The following is a 21895-nucleotide window of genomic DNA, read 5'->3' as shown; positions in this document are numbered from 1 at the left end:
ACTAAGGCATGATGATTCTCACTTATAATAAAGGCTAGGTGACTAGCACATGATTCTGACTGGATTGTGGGGTTTAGAGCTAGAAAGGGTTTTAGAGATCATCTAATACAACTTCAACTTACAGACTAAGGGAAACAGATCTAAAAATGTTCCCTCCCCCACCCCTCCCCTGCCAAGGTCACACAGATAGTAAAGTAGGAGAAATGGAATTTGAATACATTACAAATCCAGTGCTCCTGCCATGATACCGTATCGATAAAAATACAAGCATCATATCATCTCTGTGCTTCAAAGTTAAAATGACTATAAAACTATTAACTATAGTGGCTATGCTGCAACAAACACAGTTAACTCAAGAACCCAGGCAGGACTCTTTCCCTCCTGTCCTGTCCCCACCTTCCAATAAATTTAACTCCTGGCAGAAATGTTAAGATTTGAGCATTCAGAAACAAAGGCACAACTGCCCATCCTAAGAAATGCAATCTGAGCCTCACACTGACTCCATTCACAGGATGCTTTTCTTGAGGAATAGGTTCACAAATGGATGAACATTTTCATTACATCATATTCACTGCAGGTGATGCTTCCTTGAGTGAGATCACAGTAATAAAGACATTTTTCTTAAGTTCATCAAGAAACACTTTTTTTTTTTAATGTGAAATTATAAAAGTGCTCCCTCCTAGGAGCAAAGCCTAGGCAATCTACATGTCTCTTGTATCAAGTAACCATACTTACTTCCACCTCCCCAGTTAGATCCTTGTATTTATCCCGGATAACAGGCAGGGCAGGCTTTTCACTTAGAGTGTTGGAACGATCTCTGAAAGGTTGCTCCAGAGCCGGAGATGGAGAGGAACGGCTTATTTCTTTATCACCAAGGCTCAAGCTTCTCTTGTGAGACCCTAAGAATATTGAAAGTGCAGTCAAAGGGTTTCTATTAATGTTTCATGACTTTAGGCTACTGAAAGGGGAATCTTAGACAAATTTTTTTTTTCTTCCAAGTATTTCTATCTTTCAGTATTTTGAAACACAACTTTCCATATGCCATTCATTCTGTCTGGGAAGCTACATACCTCAATTCTAGGGGCCATGGTTCCTTTTCCATTATCAGTAGGACATATGCCTCTGATTGTGGGGGTTTTTTAAACCAGAAATACTGAATTTACTATGGATTCATTTCTCCCAATCTCCCAAAAGTATTTGTTTGCAAGATGGGGTTAAGAGGTATGACCCACATAAGAATCAAAGCTATCACACTTTCATTTCCTTAGCAGTGCTCTAACCAAGTGAACTAACAGTTTATCTCACCATATTTGTCCTACTGGCCTCAGTTTAGTCCTAAAGAAACTCATTCAATCTTTTCCTGTAGATACTAATGGTTAGAAAATATTTCTTTATAGATATAACCTATATCAGATTACCTGCTGTCTAGGGGAGGGGGGAGGGGAGGGAGGGAGAAAAATCTGAAATTGTAAAGCTTGTATAAACAAAAGTTGAGAACTATCTTTACATGTAACGGAAAAAATAAAATACCTTATACATTAAAAAAAAAAAAAGAAAAAAAAGAAAATATTTCTTTCACTTAGTAACTGTGATCAACACAATGATCAACCCACAATTCTAATGGACTCATGATGAAACATGCTATTCACCTCCAGAGAGAAAATCGCTGACTCAGAGCACAGACTGAAGCATACTTTCTTCTATTTCTTTTCTTTTCTTTTTTTTTTTTGGGGGGGGGGCATGTTTAATGTGGAAATTTGTAATGGGTTTTGTTTTTCTTGCCTTCTCAGTGGGTGGGAGAGGTAGGAGGGAGAGAATTTGGAACTGGAAATAAAATTGATTTTAAAAATGTTTCTTTCATTGGTAACAGGAAACAATATTTATAATTAAGAAAGACTGTCTAGGGGCAGCTAGGTGGCACAGTGGATAAAGCACCGGCCCTGGATTCAGGAGTACCTGAGTTCAAATCCGGCCTCAGACACTTGACACTTACTAGCTGTGTGACCCTGGGCAAGTCACTTAACTCTCATTGCCTCACTTAAAAAAAAAGAAAAAGAAAGAAGAAAGACTGTCTAACAACAAGAGCAAAATCTGACATTAATTTGCTCACCTTGAACAGAGAGGTCAAAAGTAGCCAGTTCATTTTTGATCATTTCTTCGCTCGATTTCATCTTGCTTTGTGTATTAGCCACTAGAAAATCAAATTTACTGATTTTGGGTTTTTCACTTTGAAACTCTCCAAAGTCATCAGGGCATTCTTTTGGAGTTTCCTGAGACATGCCACTGGCGACTGACACTGAATACATGGTTTCTTGGTTCTGTTCACTTGCAGGTAAGTCCTGTGTTTTTATGAAATCCCCACTCTCAATGTCTCTTTGATCTATGGACTGGAAAATACCATTTTTAAAATTTTCAAAAGCTGAAAATGTAGCCTCTGGAAGAGTATCATCACTTGGAAAGGTCGTCACTTTGGAAACTGTTGTCATGGTAATGTTTTCCGAACTGCCAAATGAAGTCTCTTTCTTCTGAAGAACTGAAGTAGCTGAAGAGGAACCACTTCCTGCTGAGAGGACAAATGGAGAGAGCATTCTGCCCGGAGAAGCATCATCCCTGTCCGACCAGTCACAGCTTGCAAGGGCACTCACTGCAGAATTGCTACCATAAGTGCCCAAAGTTGCATACTTTAAGTCATCAATATCTGAAAGGAAAATAAGACCCCCAAATTAGAGAAGTGCTCATTTTCTAAGTAGAATACCCTAAACTATGCGCAAGTGAAATGTATGAAACATCAGTTTTGGAATTTTATGTTATATTGGAATAAACTTAATTTAAGGTTTATATGTATACCTCAGGTCAACATGGGATTGAGGTTTACATTCAACTATATGAAACCATTTTGGGGGGTATGAAAAAGAAAAGGCCATCACATATAGGAGGACTATTACTTATGTTTTGTATATAATAAAAGTTTTAGGTCTCTTGTAAGCTAGTGTATGTGTAACTATGTATATAAAATAAATCACATTAATAACACACTACTTGGTTGGGGGGGGAAAAAACCAAACAACAAACCAAACTTGTCACTTTAGCGATTTACCTTTGTCCTGACTTTGCCCAGAAAATGCTCCTCAGTGAATACAAGTGTAAGAGAAAGAAGAAAAGCATGTCTATGTACAGGGTAATTAAAAAAGGAAAACAAAAGATTTCCAACATGAAAATTAAGGTGAAAATGGCAATATAAGTCCCTAGCTTTTAATTAGTAGGGACTTTGTTTCAGACTAAACCAAAAATGTTCTAAGTGGGGCTTCAATTAGGCAGTTACTTACCCAGTCATTATTTGGGCCACTGTGTGCTTCCCACTGTTGTGACGGGGTGTGAGGAAGGAAACAATCCGATCATCTATTTTAGCCCATAACACTGCTATTAATAACCAGAGGTCTGGTTCTTATCAAGCTGCCTGCTTCTCATTCAATTTTTTCTTCCTCTTCTTCTTCTTCCTCCTCCTCTCTTTTCTTTCTTTTTTTAAGTGAAACCCCCAAGCCAGAAAACATATTACAAAGGATCTAAAATCCAAGTATGTGCTTGGTATGTTTTTGCTGGCACTAACAAGTGAGAGCTTAGACAGGGCTACTAAAAACATGAAGGGGATGTTTGTGAATGAAGTGAAGCTAACTTTCTGCTTAGTGTCTAAAATAAAGAGGCTTCGAAGTCAAACAAACAAACTGTTTAAGATGCTCCTCTTTTCACCTGAGTACTACCTAGGTGAGGCAGACAAGTAACATGCCAACTTCTCAGACCCATATTTATTATCCACAGCTGCCTACCATCCCACTTTGCCAGGCCTGCACACAAGGTCATTTTTTCTTCACAGAAACACAGGGTAGCCAAAGGTAGCTAAAGAATGTCTGACATCTTCACAGCCCTCTGCACAGAATGCCCCAAATCCCTCTCTCTCTCTCAGTTCAGTTAGGGAAAGGGAATTGAGAGCAAAATTTCCAAAAAACCCTGCATGTTCAGTATGAATGCTTTTGCTTCTCCTTCTTAAAGGTAACAACAACAGGTACATTGTCTCAAATAACGTGAAATTTAAATACAAGGCCTTCAAGTGATAGATTGAGGAGAATGTTTTATAAAGGGGATATTTTTATTACTGGAATATAGCAGAATGATGGTTTATGAAGCTATGTTAAGAATTGGTTCTTATTATCCCATCTATTAAAAAAACCTGTAAATTTCCTAGATGCTGGAAATCAACTTAATGAAAAATTAGCTTCAGTTAAAAACTGCAAACCAGTTTCCATGGAAATAAAAAGCTCCCTTGTGCAATTATGACAATAATTAAAAAACCCAGAGATGATTGTATATAATTATAAAAATAGCATTTTAACTAAAATTAGTTAAGCTGGCAAGATTGAAATTATTTATATAACTGCACACCCGAATCTTCAACAAATTTCAATTCATATTGGAAAATGAGACCAGCAAAAGCTTATGTTTTGGAATAAATCACAGAAATATCTCAAATAAGATACATGCTGAGAGTTAGAAAATCTTTTAAGAATTTTAAAATAATGAGCAGTTAACCTACTTAAAAAATGATCTTAAAAATAAAAGTTGATTTTCAAGTGTCTAACTTTTACTTTTTCTAAACTGGTTTGCAAATGTAAAGTATGGGGAAAAAACACCTGCTAGAATTGTTTTAAAAAGTAAAAAATTTTCACTGACATCATTAAGAATGCCGTTGTAATTGCTAAAATCTTGACATTGTTAAGGAGTACAACATCTCTGTGACATCTGTGTGACATTTCCTTCCAGGTAAACTTCATAAACACTTCATTCTTCCCCCACTTCACCCTATATGTACACTATATTTGTCTAAGAGTACAATGATCTTCATCATACTGAAGAGATTGCCAAGCTGAGACTCTCTGTAAGAAATATGGTATAAATGATAAGAGAATTGTCTGGCAAACTAAGGCTACACCTACTACTTTATATTGCATAATCACTGAAGCTACTATAGCTCAGTTGACATGTACACCCAACAAATTATGATAGAAAAAGGAAAGAAAAACAAGGAGGGTCTGAAACACAATAAAACGAACCAGAAACAATAACCACATTTCAAATTTTAGAATATTCTTGGATTGTGCTAAGTAGGCTCATAATTGAACTCAAGAGAATGCACCTCTAATTGTGTGCTTTAAATATACATATTTATGTTGGATCCCAGGCATGTCCTACAATGTCAACTTCTTCAGTGTGCCTAGAAGATGGAACAAAGTAAAGAACTATACAATCTGTTTTTTCACCATGGATCACAAATCACATATGGATTCCTTGCTCATGCTATAGCAGTAACATTAGCGATTCCCACCATAACCTATATTTACATTCCCTTGAACAAATATGTTGGTTGAAACATTTGTTCTTTTCACTGCATGCACAAAAAATTCAATACTTTCAGAAGCCATTTTCAAGATGAGACTTCCAAAACATCCACAGTATATTTTTAAAATTAATTTTGAATTTTGGATCAATGTCGGCAAGAGGTATGCTCTAAACAAAAATATATGAATTCATAGTATTACCACTTTTACTGTAGGAAGCACAGAACTTGGCAGTCATTTCCATATAGATCTTTTCTAAAACACCAGGCACATGTCCAGATAATTAAGACAAGTGTTCTGGATTGGGGACAGAGAATAAATTCTGTTATCCCAGGGACAGTCTCATGGAGTAACAAAAATGTCTACTGGGTCAGAGAAGAATGATCCTTTGAATCTCAATATTAATCTGAACCTTATTGAGCATAACCTACTGTGTATTGTTAATTTTCAGTTTCTCTCCTCCCCTAGTTTCATACTGCTCAGAGTAGTCAAAAGTCTGGTGTTCTCTAGTAATTATAAATCTAGTCTGACACCAGTCTATGAAAAGTCACAAACTTGCTGGGATTGGATTGTGCTGTTGAAGAAAACAAGACTGACAGATCGTAGCAGATTTCTGACAGGCTATTAAATGGTGATGCATAACTGCCTTCCAGGATTATTTATATACATAAAATCTGCCATTTTCCATTTGAACTGACTAGTATAAATTTAATTACATATAACTTATTTTATATCTACACAATCCAAAAGCAAGTTAGAGAGTTTCTATATCCTTGCATTAAGTTTGATAGTGTTAAGTGACTACCTAAAAAAAAAAAAAGTAGAGGATGAAGGATTGCTAACATTTTTCACCTTCGTGCCACCAACTCAGGAGAGTGGCGAAGACCAGCAGCTAAGGGGTTATCATTAGGCAACTGATCAGAACTCCAGATGCTGTCCCATTCACCACCACATTGAATAGGATGGCAATGCCAACAGAGACACAAACTGTCCTTGAGGGAAACATGATGGAGTCCTCCCAACTACAGAGAGAGAGCAATTCCACATGGTCCAAGGTTGACTTCTTCCAGTAACACATTTTCTACTCTTAAAAGTTCCACTGCATATTTATAGCATTTGCAGAAGAACTAATGTAATGCACTCAATTGAGAAAAATAAAGATTCCAAGTCATCCCTTAGGAAATACAAAATAATTTGATCTCTATACAGGTGAGAATTCAGCATCCTTCCTTGTGATTCTCTTTCACTTCAGTTGTCTTTTGGGCCCTGTTGATTTTTAGAAATCTGCAGGACCTTTAAGATGAACTTATCAATTTGTAATAGTGAACAATTCTTTAATTTACCAAGAAGCAAGTTATAAATTACATACTAAAGATGGCTTGTGGGTCACTGTGCTATACACATGCAAGAGTTTTCCATAATGGTGCTTCTGCTTTTTTTTCCTTTAGATGTGGTTGCATCAAATAATCTGAATTTTTTCCCCACCCCTAGAAATTCATTTCAGTATCACAGTAGACTCCCTTCTCCAGCTATCTTGTTATAACTTCTTGCCTTGGTTAAATTTTCTTTATTTTTCCATCAAGAATGAAGTTGTCTGATTTAAAATTTAGCCTAGAATTTTTACCTCCCTCCACAAGGTTTTTAAAGGTTTCCATGGTTTTTACTTAAAAGATAGGTTTTTTCTCCATTCTGCTCTAAAATGGAAAAAACAGCTAGCATATATACATTTGACCAACCCAGACCTCTAAGTTGTACTGGTAGCTATAGAATTGGTTTTAAAATATGGATTTTGACTGGCACATCCAAAGTCATTTTTTGGGAGTGGGGGGGGGGAGGATGTGTCTCACAGATTATTAGTAATAAATGAAAACTTAACCAGACTTCAAACTCAACTCTGATGCTTGAAAAAAAAGGTGCTCTGAAATACCACAGGACACAGGAGCTAATTCTGCATCCAGCTCACATTTAGGCCGGAAGTCCTCCAGGGATTAGCAGTAAACAGTTTTCACTGCAGGATCATCAATTTAAATTCAGAGCAGGTCTATGGTGACCAAAAGTCACGTCAAAATCATTTGATGAGCTATTTTGAAATGAATTTGTAGATATCTAATTTTCAATGGCTCTCTGTTAATTCTTTTCTCTACCCCATAACATTAAAATCACCACATCTTGTATGATATTTATTAAACAATGAAACCCACTTACTTATTTTCTCCAGAAAAAGTCAGGGGAAGCTTCCTTTAAAAAGGTAGGGGGTTTCTCTAATATTTAAAAGGAACAGTACAAGTTCAGTATCTACAAAAAGTATGTGAAAGGACTTGCATCAATGGAATTTTAAAAAAGATCTAAAATGCCCTCTTCCCAAACAACCACACTATTTCTGTAGGAAACTGGATTTGGAACAATCCAAAACAAAGAACAAGCAGCTCCGGGGATACTACTGACTGATCATAGGCATGGCTCAAGTTCTTTCTCTCTGTTTTAATCCTTCCCAGGTACAAATTACACACACCCCCACACTTTCAAAATATGCCAAGGTATTATTTATTAACACAGGACTTACAGATCACAAAAAGATAGTGATACAGAAGAGCTCAAAAGGGAGTCATCAGAATAAGCATGCAGGTCAGTATTTGCAGAGGAATATACTAACGCAAGTTTGAGAAGGCACAGTCACACAGAAAATGTTTAAATTGAAAAAAGACACCAGAAAAGCAGCAAAAAACCAGGTATTGATTAAAATACAAAGATTTTTAATGTCAAAGAAGAGCTACTACACAAGTAGGCAGATGCAGCTGGTTTGCTAACCCTTCGATAATGTTACACATGAGGGTGAGCTCCTGCTGCAATTAAAATAGAATTAAGAGGGTCTTAATTTGACTGAACATTAATCAAAACGTTTAAAGGAAGAGGTTAAATTTAGAAGGGAAAAATATCAAAGCAGTCTAGTCAAAACTATATGTAGCAAGTACTCAAAGTGTTAACTTGAATATATGCAAGAAATCAGGCAAAGTTATTAGTATTATCTATCTTCCATACAAAGAATTATAGCAAAGTTTAAAGAGACAGTATCCTTTTACAGAGTTAACTTAGGTCACTCCATCGGATTATGGTCCTCAGAAATTGAACTTTATTCTCTCTTCACCAGCTCTAGTGAAGTCCATTGCTTATTTCTTTACTAAGGAATTTGTGCAACCTACTCTGAGGGTAGGATACTCTGATGTTCATGGGTAAAGCCAAATCAGCTTTTAGAATCACTGCCACTGAACCCCTTTAACACTTAAATACAGCAATTTTGTGCAATTCTAATGTAACACAGTGGTCAGACAACAACCCCTGCTAACCACTCTAAAGGGATACTGCTCCTTTCTGACATGAAATTTACAGATCAAAGGGAAGAAGAAACAATATGCTTTTAAGAATATATGCAAACTGAAGAGACTTGGCTTGAACATTACAGGTTCAAAGCTGGAAATGTTCCAAACATACATAAAAGAACACAAGCACAGGAGGTTATTTTAACAAATAAATCAGAGCAAGCTCAGTGAGAAGACTAAAACAGAAAAGGGCTGGAGTAATTCTCCTTGTGAAAACACTTAGCTTGGCATTGTGAAAGAATACAGACTTACTTTCAGAAAAATAGCTTCTAATTAATAACTTCAGTGTCCAAAAGACTAGTACCCAGGTTACAAGCTATTATTTTTAGGTATAAATGAAGACAATTTTCACAAAACAGAGCAGTCTGCAATTAACTGCCATGGCCCCAAAGCAGCTAGCTTGTTAAAAAAAAAAAAAAGCCAAATCACTGTATCGAACAAAAAAGGAAAAAAAAAGATAGAAAAATATTTGAGAAAAAGCACATAAAAAGTAAGTAAACATTCAAGAGCATGAGGTGCTATTTGGATAGCCTGCTGTGTTTAGAACACTTTACCAAGTAGCAACATGAAATATGAATGTCTTGGCTAATTGCTGTTGCTCCTGGTTTCAGTACCCTTCTCAGGAACATGTCCTGTCCACACTTAAGGAGCCAAGAGAAAGATCCAGGTTTGTTGTCTGACATAAAAATATCATATGATGCAAAACTACAGAACTATATAATTTGTAGTCCAGATCTGTAAACTTGGAAGAAATTTCTCTTATGGAAATAATTGATCCTTACAGTAATAATTCTTACAGTTAACAGTGTGCCCCCTCCCATTCAAAAAACTTTCAACTGCATAATACTTTCTTTATAATAATACAGTAATACTGAGATATTTCTCATTATTAAAGGCCACAAAATAGGTTTAACTGTCTCTCTATGTACATATCAAAAGGAAAAAAAAACTAGGACACTTGGGAAATTAGTTTTTATGCTATGAAGTAAGACTGGAGATACACTTGTTTCATATGCTGTTCTATCATCTAACTTCATAGAGAGTCTAAAGAGGGCCACTTAATAAGATACATTCAGCTAACTTTGATTTTCCCCAAACAGCTAGCTAGTGCTCATCTATCCTAGCACTGATAGATGATATAATTAAATGATACCAATATTAGTGTTAACACTGAAAACTGTGATTTCACTGACAGTAACAATGCATAACCTCCTTTGCCAGTACCACAGGGCATCAATATAGTCTTTTTTTCTCTTCCTTTTTTTTTAAAAGGGCATATTACAATGCTGGGTTATTTAGTTAGAAGCTTTTACTCCTGGTATAGAGTATGCTTCTGTAAACGTAATTAGAACACTAAGTTGATCACTTTTGGCAGCTGTAGAATTTACCCACAATACAAGAGAAAAGCAAGAGAGGTACACTGACCTCACAGGCAGAACTGGAGGAGCACTGCTAACACTGACAATGTTTGTTCAAATCCCTGCCAATGCTGGGTTTCTCTAATTTGTTAAGTGTTAATGTGCCTTAGTGACACCAAGTTGGTGTAAGATCTCAAAAGCAAAAGTATTTTAACTATCCAATCTCAGCAAGTGGTCAAAAAAGTCAACAATTACAGTGTTTTAGTGGGATATTGGCAACTAAGGGGTTTGCTATGAAGGAACCTTTCACAATGGTAAAGGGTCAGAGCATTAATACTGTAAATCAGCAACACAGAATCATCTTTGAAATCTACGACTATCACCAGAGCAATCGCACCAATTCCTCACCTGCTGCAGGCGGATGCTGGCCACTAACTGTGGGCAAATCCAAAGAGCTATCAGACATGACATGCTTAAGATCTCCTCCTACATCAGCCAGTTTCATGTCAAACTGAACAGAGAGTGCATCTTCAGAGTCCTCCTTGCCAACACTGCTACCACCAATGGAAGGCAGGTCCAAAGACTTCACTGAAGCAGAGTCTTCTTTGGCATGCCTGAAAGCTACCACTTTTTCCACCAGAGATTTGTCTGAATTACCACAGAGAGATGAAAATTTGTTTGAATGGAAGTCAGCAAAATCGTCATCACTTTTCCCCGGAGGGGTACTATCTTTCAACTCCTCAACACCTATTCCAGAGCCCTCCAGAGAAAGCTGTTTGAAGACATCATATTTGGTTGAAGCAGAAGTTGAAGAGTTTTGCCCATTTCTCATTGTGCTGCCTATGCTGCTAGTCAGAGGAACAGTGTTAGCTTCTTCTTTAAGAAGATCGTATTTATCATCTGCCTTTTGCTCGGATAAGCCAGCGCTATTATTGAAAGCCATAAAATCTGCAAAGTCATCCTGTCCCCCAACAGAGGCTGAACCAGAATATCCCCCAAAAAGGCTGAATTCTCCAAAGTCATCAGCTAAGCTAGAATTTTTAGTTGGTGCTGATGTCGTAGTGGTCGTGGCAGCAGTTGTTGGTAGTGACCGAATGGACAATGATTTTGATGAGTTAAATGCATCTGGAAAAGAAAGTGGTTTTTCACCAGGGGCACCAACAGAGGAAAACATATCTAGGTCTGCTAAGTTCAGATGATTTTTTGCTTGTGTTTGTTGTTTCTGTTGTACAGTTAAAGAGGGGAAGGGTATTGGAAACATTTTGTCTTTTGTTGGTGGTTCTAGTGGTGATAGGCTGTCGGCTGTTTTAAAATCTGTGAAACCATCATCTGTTCCTGTGGCTCTGAATTCTGCAAGGCTATCTCCTGGAATAAAGAAGGGAACAAGGATGTTCAGCTTAAAACCACATAATGTACACTAAGTCTAACTTCCTGCAAAGTGTCAAATATATTTATTAAAGCCTAAGGATACAATACATATTTAACAACCATCTGATTTTCTTTTTTTGTATTCACCCTTCTCTGTACTCCCAATTTGGAAACCACATATTATTCCCATATTGAAATCTATGGATAGGGAAAGAAAGAAAAATCCTGCTGATGTTTTATGGTCCATTTCATTCCTCAAATGCTTTTTTGTGTGTGTGTGTGTGGGGCAATGAGGGTTAAGTGACTTGCCCAGGGTCATACAGCTAGTAAGTGTCAAGTGTCTGAGGCTGGATTTGAACTCAGGTACTCCTGAATCCAGGGCCAGTGCTTTATCCACTGTGCCACCTAGCTGTCCCCTCAAATGCTTTTTAATTAGTTATTTCCATAAATGCTTTCATGTTCAATATTGATAATTACAATTATTCCATTGTCAGGGTCAGGGCTTCATGATTTTCTATCCCTGTTGATGGCCAATTGAGCATGCAGTGAAATGAGAAGTGGAAACTCTGTGGCCCATCTAAGGCATTTTTGGGAAGGGAGAATCTGGTACCCTTATTTTTCTCCTTCTAATGAAGTTTTCTTTTAAATTAATGCCCATGTAATTCAGGAATATCGGCTTATATCTAGTCCTGGATTTAAAATGCACACACAATTAGGCAAAATGTTGTATTCCTTGGGTATTAACATTCCAATGTGTAGGTCTCCAGTAATGCTCAGACCCTTCTTCTCATTTCACTGCATGCTCAATTGGCCATCAATTGGACTTGTTATTGCTGCTTACAAAGGGCACTCCAATTCCAGGTTCTGAGCCCTTTGTACTGGCTACTTATTTCCCATGGCTGGGATTCACTGCTTCCTTACATTGCTTCTTAGAATCCCTAGTTTCCTTCAAGTTTTGGCTCAAGCATCACCTTCTACACAGAACTTTTCATAATTCTACTCTCCCCTCACCCCCCCCCCCCCGCCAGTGCCTTCTCCTTAAAATTTTCTTATGTCTGTTTTGTATATACCTATACATGTATGTACATGTTATGACCTTTGATAGATGTAAGCCTCTTGAGGGTAGGGATTGCTTACTTGTTTTTTTTTTTTAAAGTGAGGCAGTTGGGGTTAAGTGACTTGCCCAGGGTCACACAGCTAGTAAGTGTTAAGTGCCTGAGGTTGGATTTGAACTCAGGTATTCCTGACTCCAGGGCCGGTGCTCTATCCACTGCGCCACCTAGCTGCCTGGGATTGCTTACTTCTGTTTTGGTATTATAGCACAGTGCCTGGCACATAGCTAAGTGTTTAATAAATGCTTACTGATTGTCTAAAAGTCATGTCTAGATAATCCCAAAATGTTCACTATAATGTTCTCATCAATTGTTAAAGAAAACTATTTTTTCTGTCTAAGGAAAACAACAGTGGATGAACTACCCATATAAACATATCTCAACTCTAAGCCACAAAGTATGGTCTTTAATACTTGAAATTACAATTTAATAATAATAGATTTTCTGATATTTAATAGCAGTTTTGATTACATACATTTTAAGAAGTTTTTACACAAATAATTCCAATAGAGCTAAGATTAAAGGAGAATCATTTGGGAAAAATTTTTGCAAAAGTTTCTCTGCTAAAGGCCTCATTATCAAGATATGTAAGGAACTGATTCAAATTTATAAAACTAAATGCCATTCCCCCATTCATAAATGCTCAGTCAAAGGAAATTAATATGCAGTTCTCAAGGGAAGAAAACTCAGCTATCTATAGCCACATAAAAAAATACTCCAAATCTTTAGTAATTAAAGAAAATTTAAAGCTATTCTGAGATTCCACCTCATACTCATCAGATTGGCAAAGATGACAAAAAAGGAAAATTACAAATTCTGGAGGGGATATAGAAAAACAGGTACTGTTTGCACTGTTGGCAGTCCTGTCAATTGGTACAACCATTCTAGAGAGCAATTTGGAATTAGACAGAAAGGTTACTAAATTTAACCTTTTACCCAGATAAACCACTGCTTAGGTCTATACCCAAAAGTGATCAAAGAACTAGGAAAAGATCGATTATGTACAAAAATATTTATAGCTGCGCCTTTTCTGGTAGCAAAAACCTGGAAACTAGTGACATACCTGCCCATCAATTGAGGAACAGCTGAGTAAATTGTGGTTTATGAATGTGATAGAGTACAAAAAAAATGAAGTTGCAAAGAGACATGAACTAATAGTGAATTAAATAGAACAAGAACAATTTATATTATAATTTCATTAAAAAATGAACAATTTAAAAAACTTTTATAAACTGATAAAGAATGAAAAGGGCAGAACCAAGAGAACAATTTCTACAATGACATTGTAAAGATGACTATTAATACCCTTACTATCTGTCATTCACACTATCTCCTAACAGAGGGAACAGATTCAGGGTACAGAATGAGGCACATTTTTGTATACAGCCAATGAGGGAATTTCTTTTGCTTGATGATGAATATCTGTTATAAGAAATTTGTTTTTTCTCTTTTTTTTTTTGGATGGGGTTGGGAATAAGAGTGAGAAAAAACAAACTTTTGTTAATTAAAAAAGAGAAGTGGGAGGGTGTTGGTTGTGGAAATGTTGCATGCATTTTCAGATGAGATCACTATATTGTGGGTTTTGCTTAATTATTTTACTTAGTTATGACATCTTTCACAGAATGAGGGTAATCTGTAAATGCTTTACGATGTAAAAACAAATCACATCAATAAAACTTTAAAAATATGATGGATACAGAAAAGCATGGGTTTACACGATCTGATGCAGAGTTCAGTAAACAGAGTCAAGGAAACAATATACAGTAACTACAACAACGAGAATGGAAAAAGCACAAAACAATCAAAAGTGAATGATGCAAAAATTACAAAGAATAAGCATGGTCCCAAGAAGAGATATAACAAACTCTCTCAATCCTACTTTTTTGCAAAGATTGGAGGTCCATGAGTTTGGAACATTGCATATATTTTCTGACTTTTTCTAATTACTGATCACTTTTGCTCTCTTTTCTCTAAAAATATAATTTGCTACATATGAGATGGCTCTCAGCAAAGAGAGACTAGGGAGAGAGACAGAGAAATTACTGTGATGTAAAAAAACAAAAGCTATAAATACAAATTTATTTTAAAATTTTAATTCTGAAAAAAAAAAAAATTAATTCTGGGAAGAAGCATGGCAAATAGAGGAAGAAGTAGAGCTTCTCCATTAATCTAGAATATGTAACCAGTTCACCAGCATAACAAAGACATTTTCATTTAATACCCTATTTTTTGTACCATGTATAAAATTGCACTCAGATTTCCTTGAATCTATTGTTAAGACATACTACTAACAAGAATGCAGTCAACTTCACAAATGGACAGACATGTTAAATATTCTTAAAATAACTCAGGCTTTTTGGTAATTCTATTCATGGTTATATCAGAAAACATGTTGTTATTTCATATGAATGAAGTAACAATTGACATTTAAAATTTGATTGCTATTTTAAAATAATCTGTGAAATTGACAACTTTTTTGTTTTATTTTTAAAAATGAAACCACCACAGCAAACTAAACTTACTGATGAACTGTAAACTTTTCCATTAGTGAGGTAAGCTGGTGAAAGGGTTAAAAAGAAATCAGCAATGGGGAGTTTACAAGTTGACAGCTACTTACAAAATAGTCACAGCAAATGTAAACCTTCATATCTAAACCTATCATAGCATGATATCTTAAGCATATTATTCCATGAGTACCTGTTGGTCTACATGTTTCCAGTGAACAAACACCCTTTGCCTCAAGAGTCTATCTCTATCTTGTCACATTCTGTCAAAAACACTGCAAAAGATAATTTCTGACCCAGCTCTCCAAAACACTCTCTTCTTTCTACTGTTTTAAAATAAAATTGTCATTATCTTCCAAAGAAAGATAGCTGGTTTATATTTACTGTATACCACCCTGAGGAGAAAGAAAGCCAGATTAGTAAAAAAGAGCCCGGCCAACCTATTCTTTGGAATGTAGGCGACCCCAAAAGCAGGAATCCTAAAATGGCATCTCTAACTCTGTTGACACTAGGTCTTTGTGTTTCTAATCACTGTTGATGTGATATATTTCTATTAAAAGGAACATGACTAAACCAATGACAAAGCTGGCCAACAGCTCAGTGAAATACTGGAATGTAAGCCAGGCAGGCAGCAGTGTCCATACCTGTATCTCCCTGTTAGGTTCTGCCCATGACAAGTGTTTAGTAGATGGTCAGGAGGGAAAGAGAAGATGGGAAGAGAGAAAAGGAGGGAGGGGATGAGGGAGAAAGAGAAGGAGAGACAGAGAGGAGAGAGAGAGAGAGAGAGAGAGAGAGAGAGAAACCACAATTTGCTGCTCTAGCATAAAGTAGCTAGAGCTCTGCAGCTCAAGTCTTGATGGCCCCAGTTAATTCTGCAATAGTCTACAGGAGGAAACCTAAATCCCTAGCTTTTATTATATATTTTTCCTAAATAAATCTCACTGACATGTCTATGGACAGAGAAAGGCATCCCAAGTTTTTACTAAAAATAAAAGAATTAATATATTTATAGCATATTGCCAAAAACTCACCCAGAGACTTATTTTCCGCGGGCTGTTCTAATTCTCTGAAAGCACTGTATTTGTCTCCATGTTCTACAATGTATATAAAAAAGGAAAAAGCTTCATTAAGGTTATGGTGAAAGCACACTACAGCTAAGTAAAATTTAGAACCTTTTCCTAAAAAACCTGATAAATGTTTTGCATAGACAGCATAAAATCACTACTTACATCACAGAAACATGAAAATTAAATGTTTTATATTTTATAAATCAACAAATTTTGTTTTTACCTCCAAATGGAGCTGCATTTTCAGATGTTTTATCTACAGCAATTCCTTTAAATACAGAATATTTATCTGATGAAGGTGGTGCTTTTGATCCTGGAAGCGGTATCAAAGAAGGAGCACTGGAAAGGGAAGAAAATCCTTTAAATGTTTAACACATTAAACTCCTCAGTATTACCACAAATTATATAAGAGCTTGATTTCCAAAACAGAAATTATGTATTTCCTATAAAAATTATTTGCATGCCAAAGGTCACAGAAACATTTTGATACTAATACAATTATGATAATCCTTTTATTATACTATTTTAGCTTAAAAACTAAGACTTAAAAGCAGCAGTAACCTTTTTATGAATATGAGAGAGGTCAGTCACATATTAATTCTAATCATCTCTTTAAGCCAAAATAAAAGATAAGGGGTGGGGTGGGGTGAGAGGGGCAAGCAGAAGTAGGGGTGTGATTATGACTAAAAAGTGCCTTTGATACAAAAGCAATAGAAGTGAACGGCTCCAAACATGCACAGAAACTAGATTTCTCTGAGAAACTAGATTTTTAAAATGTATTATGTTAACCTTATTATAAGTCATATGCTTTAAAATGGGTTTAGAGTAGAGAGGTAGACTGGGAATGATAAGAATCAGAAGTTATGAAATGTTGTTCAAGTCAAGCTTGAAATTCTCTGCTTTTGATTGCCACTGGCAGAAGTTAACCCATCTGATATGAAATAGTAGCATTAATGTAATTTGCATTTTCACAAGAAACACATCAGTGGATTCTAGGAGTTATCTTCATGGCAAAACAACAATCATTTCACAATTAGATTAAAAGACTTTCAGTGAGAATATATTTCTTACTGCATAAGGAAAGTGGTACAAAAGAAGCAATATCTGCGTTGGCAATTTTTGGAAGGCTCAAATACACATGACAACTGCTTTTTTTTCCCCTTCCCTTATCATACAGTGGCAAGCTCCCAGGAAGAACAACCTTTACATATGAATGACTGTATTCTAACTCCAGTTTAAGTCATTCAATACCACACACAAACTATATAAATGAATTTCTATTGAGTCCTGTGCCCCAGAGCAAGAATCTTTCCTTAGTCATTTAAATCTTATCAGTGGCCTACAAGCAAGATACAAACCCAGCTCTTACACATGCATGCTAATGGTAGCCCATAGTGCTTCAGGACTAAGTGTGGTTGCATCAAACTATAGTTGAGATATAATTTAATTCCACAGTGCTGTTAGATAGACAACACACGTCTACTTTGCAAATGAAATGCGTAATCATATATACACCATAGATGGACTTTAAAGCAAAGCCCTAAAGACTAGGGCTCATTGTATAAAATGTTATGTTGGATGTTTTAACAACTGAATAGAAAGAATTAATGCAGTAGAAAAAACACACAGCTGCATGATATATTTTGTCTTTTGTGACCCTCTAAGCAAGGATAGTTTGTTAAAGTGCTATGATTACAAGTTGGTAAAATCTTTCTGCTAAATCTGACATTTAACTAAATAATATTAATTTTAAAATTATGTTCACCACAGAATAAGGTAGTTGGAAAAATAGAGCATCTCCGGGGTAATGAAGTGTTGCTGATTAAAACCAATGAAATGAAATCTCATTCAAGAAAAGCTATGACTCAGTCTGCAATTTTATGCATATTGCGACTGAACAATTCATTCCAGTCTTTTCTTCTGAACTCATTATAAAAAAATAACTGGTAATCACCATGAAAGTGTTTATACCATTTACATATAAACAGATTCATTCCCCCATCCAAATAGGAAAACAGTTAACTTTTGTTCTACAGTACTGATGAAAAGTACCCAAGTGTATAAGCATAGTATTTAAAATTTCAAAAACCATGAACCTTTTCACATATACTAAAGGCTTCTTAAGAGAAGGGATCTAGACTAAACCTTCAAAACTTGATTTTCTCCTCACTACCATCTCTACTGAAACAAAAACACATCCCACTACATGGTGGTTATTGCGCAATCCCATCTTTCTTTTTGATATCTCTGGAGAAGTGGACACTGATGCTTCACGAATTTGCATGTCATCCTTGTGCAGGGGTCAATCTTCTCTGTATCATTCCAATTTTCGTATAAGTGAGCGCGAAGTGGCCATAGATGACCACCTCCATTCTATTAGATACTTTTTTCCTCCCTTGACTTCATGGTTGCCATATTCTTTTGGTTCCCTTCCTACTTCTGTCCCTCTGGCAAACTTATCCTTTTCCTTACTCCTAAAGGTGAGAGTTGTCAAAGTTTTGTCCTTTCTCTTTGGTTCTTTATTTCTCCCTTGGCATTCTCATTCACTTCCATGGCTTCAACACCCACTGAAAAACAAATGATTCCCAAATTTCTATCTCTAGATTCAACTTCTCTTGACAAACCAAGACCCACACCTCCAACTCCTTCACCAGCACCTCCAACTTAACATGTCCAAAATTCAGGCTCAGTTCATCATCTTTTTTCTCCAACTCTGTTCCTCTTTTTGATGTCACTGTTTGTGAGTGGTACAATTTCGTTCAGTCTGACAGACCTGGAGTCTTGGTGTTGTATGACTCTTCTTTTTCCCTCACCTCTCATTTCCAGTTACCAAATGATATTCATTTTACCTGTGAAATATCATTTACTTCCATCCCCTCCTCTCTATTTCATCATTAGCCTAGGAAAAGCTCTTTCATTTTGGTTACTACAATAGCATAATAGGTCTTCTAGTCATTATTCTCTCTTCATTTTCATTTCATCCTTCATTCACTACCAGACGTTTTTCTTATGCATATCTTGTCATGTTATTCTGTTCAAAACTCTTCAATGGATTCCTATTGCATTTTAGACAAAGTTGAAACTCTTTAGCCTGGCATTAAAGACCTTTAAAATCTGGCAACAATTTATCTTTTCCGTTTTCTATGACTCACTTCCACCTGGATTACTTATTCTCCATACATGCCCTATGCTTTTCTGATTCCATGCCTTTGCTCAAGCTGTTCCCTAAGCCTAGCAAATGCTTACCCACTCACCCCTCTTTACCTAAATTCCTACCCAATTTGATAAGATAGTCTCTTCCCCTCTTAAACAATGGTTGCATTTTCACTCATTCCCCTGGACTTACAGGTTGATGTGGGGGTTTTGGAATACTCCTTGCTCCCCAGTGCCATTTCCAGGCTCTCCTTCTACCACCATCACTCAGTAACTGCTCTTCCTTTGTTGTTCACTCAATGTATATCTACAGCCCAATCAAAATTCTGGTAGCTGTTGTCTACTGAGCTGCAATTAGTTTAGTGCATGGCTTACAGATTTTCTTTTCTCTCCCCTTTGAATCCTGTCCTCATACTAGGGAACTTCAACATATATACTGATACTCCTTCAAACACCCTAACCCCATAGTTCAACATAATCACTTCATATGACCTACTCCTCCACTGCACTGGCTCAGTCACACACAAGTGGTTGATTTTGCCTTTATCTACAAAAGCGCCACTTCCATGTTTATAAACTCTGAAATTCCTTTATCTGATTACAATCTGCCTTGTAGATCCTATTTCTTGTCTACACCATGACCACCAATCCCCCACCCCTTCGTTCTTTCCCAGGCCATCACCCCTGCACTTGCCACATTCTCTCTTCTTCCTTATTTTGATCCACCGGTGAACCAGTTCAGTTCTATAATGTCTTCTTGAGTCCCTTGCCCCATTATCATACCACTGATTGTGTCCTTTCAAACTCCAGTCACCATTGCCTTTCCTACTAACACATGTGCTTCTGAAGCTGGAAAAAAAAAAATCACAAAACCATGCTGACTGGGTCAACTACAAATATATTCTATGTAATCTCAACTGGGCCCTCACTGCTGCTAGGCAATTCTTTTTTATCTCCCTAATTAACTCACTATCCCGCTTATCAAGTGCCCCTGAATAAATCACAAGTTTTATCTTTTAAAAATATGACTCGGGGGCAGCTAGGTGGTGCAGTGGATAAGCACTGGCCCTGGATTCAGAAGAACCTGAGTTCAAATCTGACCTCAGACACTTGACCCTTGCTGGCTGTGTGACCCTGGGCAAATCACTTCACCTTCATTGCCCCACCAAAAAAAAAAAAAAAAAAAGACATCTAAAAATATGACTCAAGGTTCTTATGTCTTCCATACAGACTTAATCAGATCAGCTTAAAGACTTATTGGACCATTCAGTTCCAGTCAATCTAACCATTATTCTGAATATATTCTTGTTTTAAGTGAACTAGATTAGCAGAATTAAAAATTTATAGTATTTATAAAGTAGGGTACTAATTGATTTTACATTTCTTGAGGTAACAAAACTAAGGAATTTTCAGATCATATATTATTATCCAGGAAAAGTGAGGACACTGCAGACCAGGGAAACAAAAAAGGTAGGAAAAAAAAGGTAGGTTTTGGGAGCTTTCAGTATACATGTCAAGAGAATTTTAGTTATGGAAAAATTTCTGTGGCATAGAGCAGGCATGGAAGTAGTCAAAATCAGGTATATAACATGATACTGATATAAGGAAGGGAAAGTTGTAAAATACTGATGTAAAGGGAAATAAAATGAAGTGGAAACTAAAACTCCCATCAGGCATAGATTGCTGATATATGCCCAGCATCTTAAATGCTCCAAATTAAAGACAAATGAAAAACAAACCCCCTAAAGAAGTAATGTTCCATGGGAATTTGTCTACTGTTTTATTGTGGAAATCAGTGGGGAAAAACAGAATTCACTTTATAGAAATTCATCGTCATAGTTAATTTGCTGTAAACATTATTTGATACAGTCCTAACTTGTATATAACCCTTTAAAGTAATAAGACTTGTTGATACAATGTTTGAGAAGCTAGGTTAACTACTTTATGGACATGCTATATGTGTACTCTGTATATCTTCTCATGTGTTTTCATTTGGTTTGACCTGTCCTTCCCATAAAATTACAAAGCTCTTCAAAAGAAAAAGAAATCATATATTACTTAATTTGTACGTCCTCATACTGCCTACAACTCTTCTCTTCATATAGCATATAAATAGTAAGTATTGAGTAATCGATAAATCACTATCCAAAAGAAATGATGGATGATGATGCTGATCAATATAAACACACATAAAAGTTGGATATACATGCTGACAAAACAACAGTTCTAAGAGTTAGTTAAGGAAAAACATTAAAATGTGTTAAAATATTATACTTCAGTGTCTTATGTGTTCTTCATCACTGTGTGAAACAGGTAGCCATTTTAACAAGAAAATAGGATAACTAGACGTTAGGATAAATCAATGTACAAAAAGACTTAGACTGCTATTAAAATACTGAGATGACGATTATTGCTAGTGGAGAAAGTTGAAAGTCTACCATCTCTTTCTCTCTCTCTCTCTGCTGCTGCTGCTGCTGCTGCTGCTGCGGGGCAATGAGGGTTAAGTGACTTGCCCAAGGTCACACAGCTGGTAAGTGTCAAGTGTCTGAGGCAGGATTTAAACTGA

At 36.3% G+C, this 21895-nt stretch overlaps 1 protein-coding gene and 1 non-coding gene across 7 annotated transcripts in view; both read right to left on the bottom strand.

Annotated features, from left to right (window-relative positions):
* Positions 1-21895, bottom strand: part of SYNRG (synergin gamma) — a 96731-nt gene that overhangs the window by 25479 nt on the left and 49357 nt on the right. For all 6 annotated transcript variants that reach the window (XM_044005509.1, XM_044005510.1, XM_044005511.1 and 3 more), the window contains 5 exons: positions 16400-16515; positions 16141-16203; positions 10534-11490; positions 2111-2698; positions 736-899 (listed from right to left, as the gene is read on the bottom strand). In XM_044005509.1, coding sequence (XP_043861444.1) covers positions 736-899; positions 2111-2698; positions 10534-11490; positions 16141-16203; positions 16400-16515 — 1888 coding nt within the window. The remainder of the gene's footprint in view (positions 1-735; positions 900-2110; positions 2699-10533; positions 11491-16140; positions 16204-16399; positions 16516-21895) is intronic.
* LOC122727035 lies at positions 18431-18532 on the bottom strand. Its single transcript, XR_006353012.1, has one exon. It is a non-coding gene; the product is annotated as a U6 spliceosomal RNA (small nuclear RNA).

The sequence above is a fragment of the Dromiciops gliroides genome, chromosome 4, assembly GCF_019393635.1.
Source record: "Dromiciops gliroides isolate mDroGli1 chromosome 4, mDroGli1.pri, whole genome shotgun sequence".
NCBI classification, from domain to species: domain Eukaryota; kingdom Metazoa; phylum Chordata; class Mammalia; order Microbiotheria; family Microbiotheriidae; genus Dromiciops; species Dromiciops gliroides.
The sequence above is the reverse complement of the archived record's forward strand: the minus strand, read 5'-3'. Positions and strand labels throughout refer to the sequence as shown.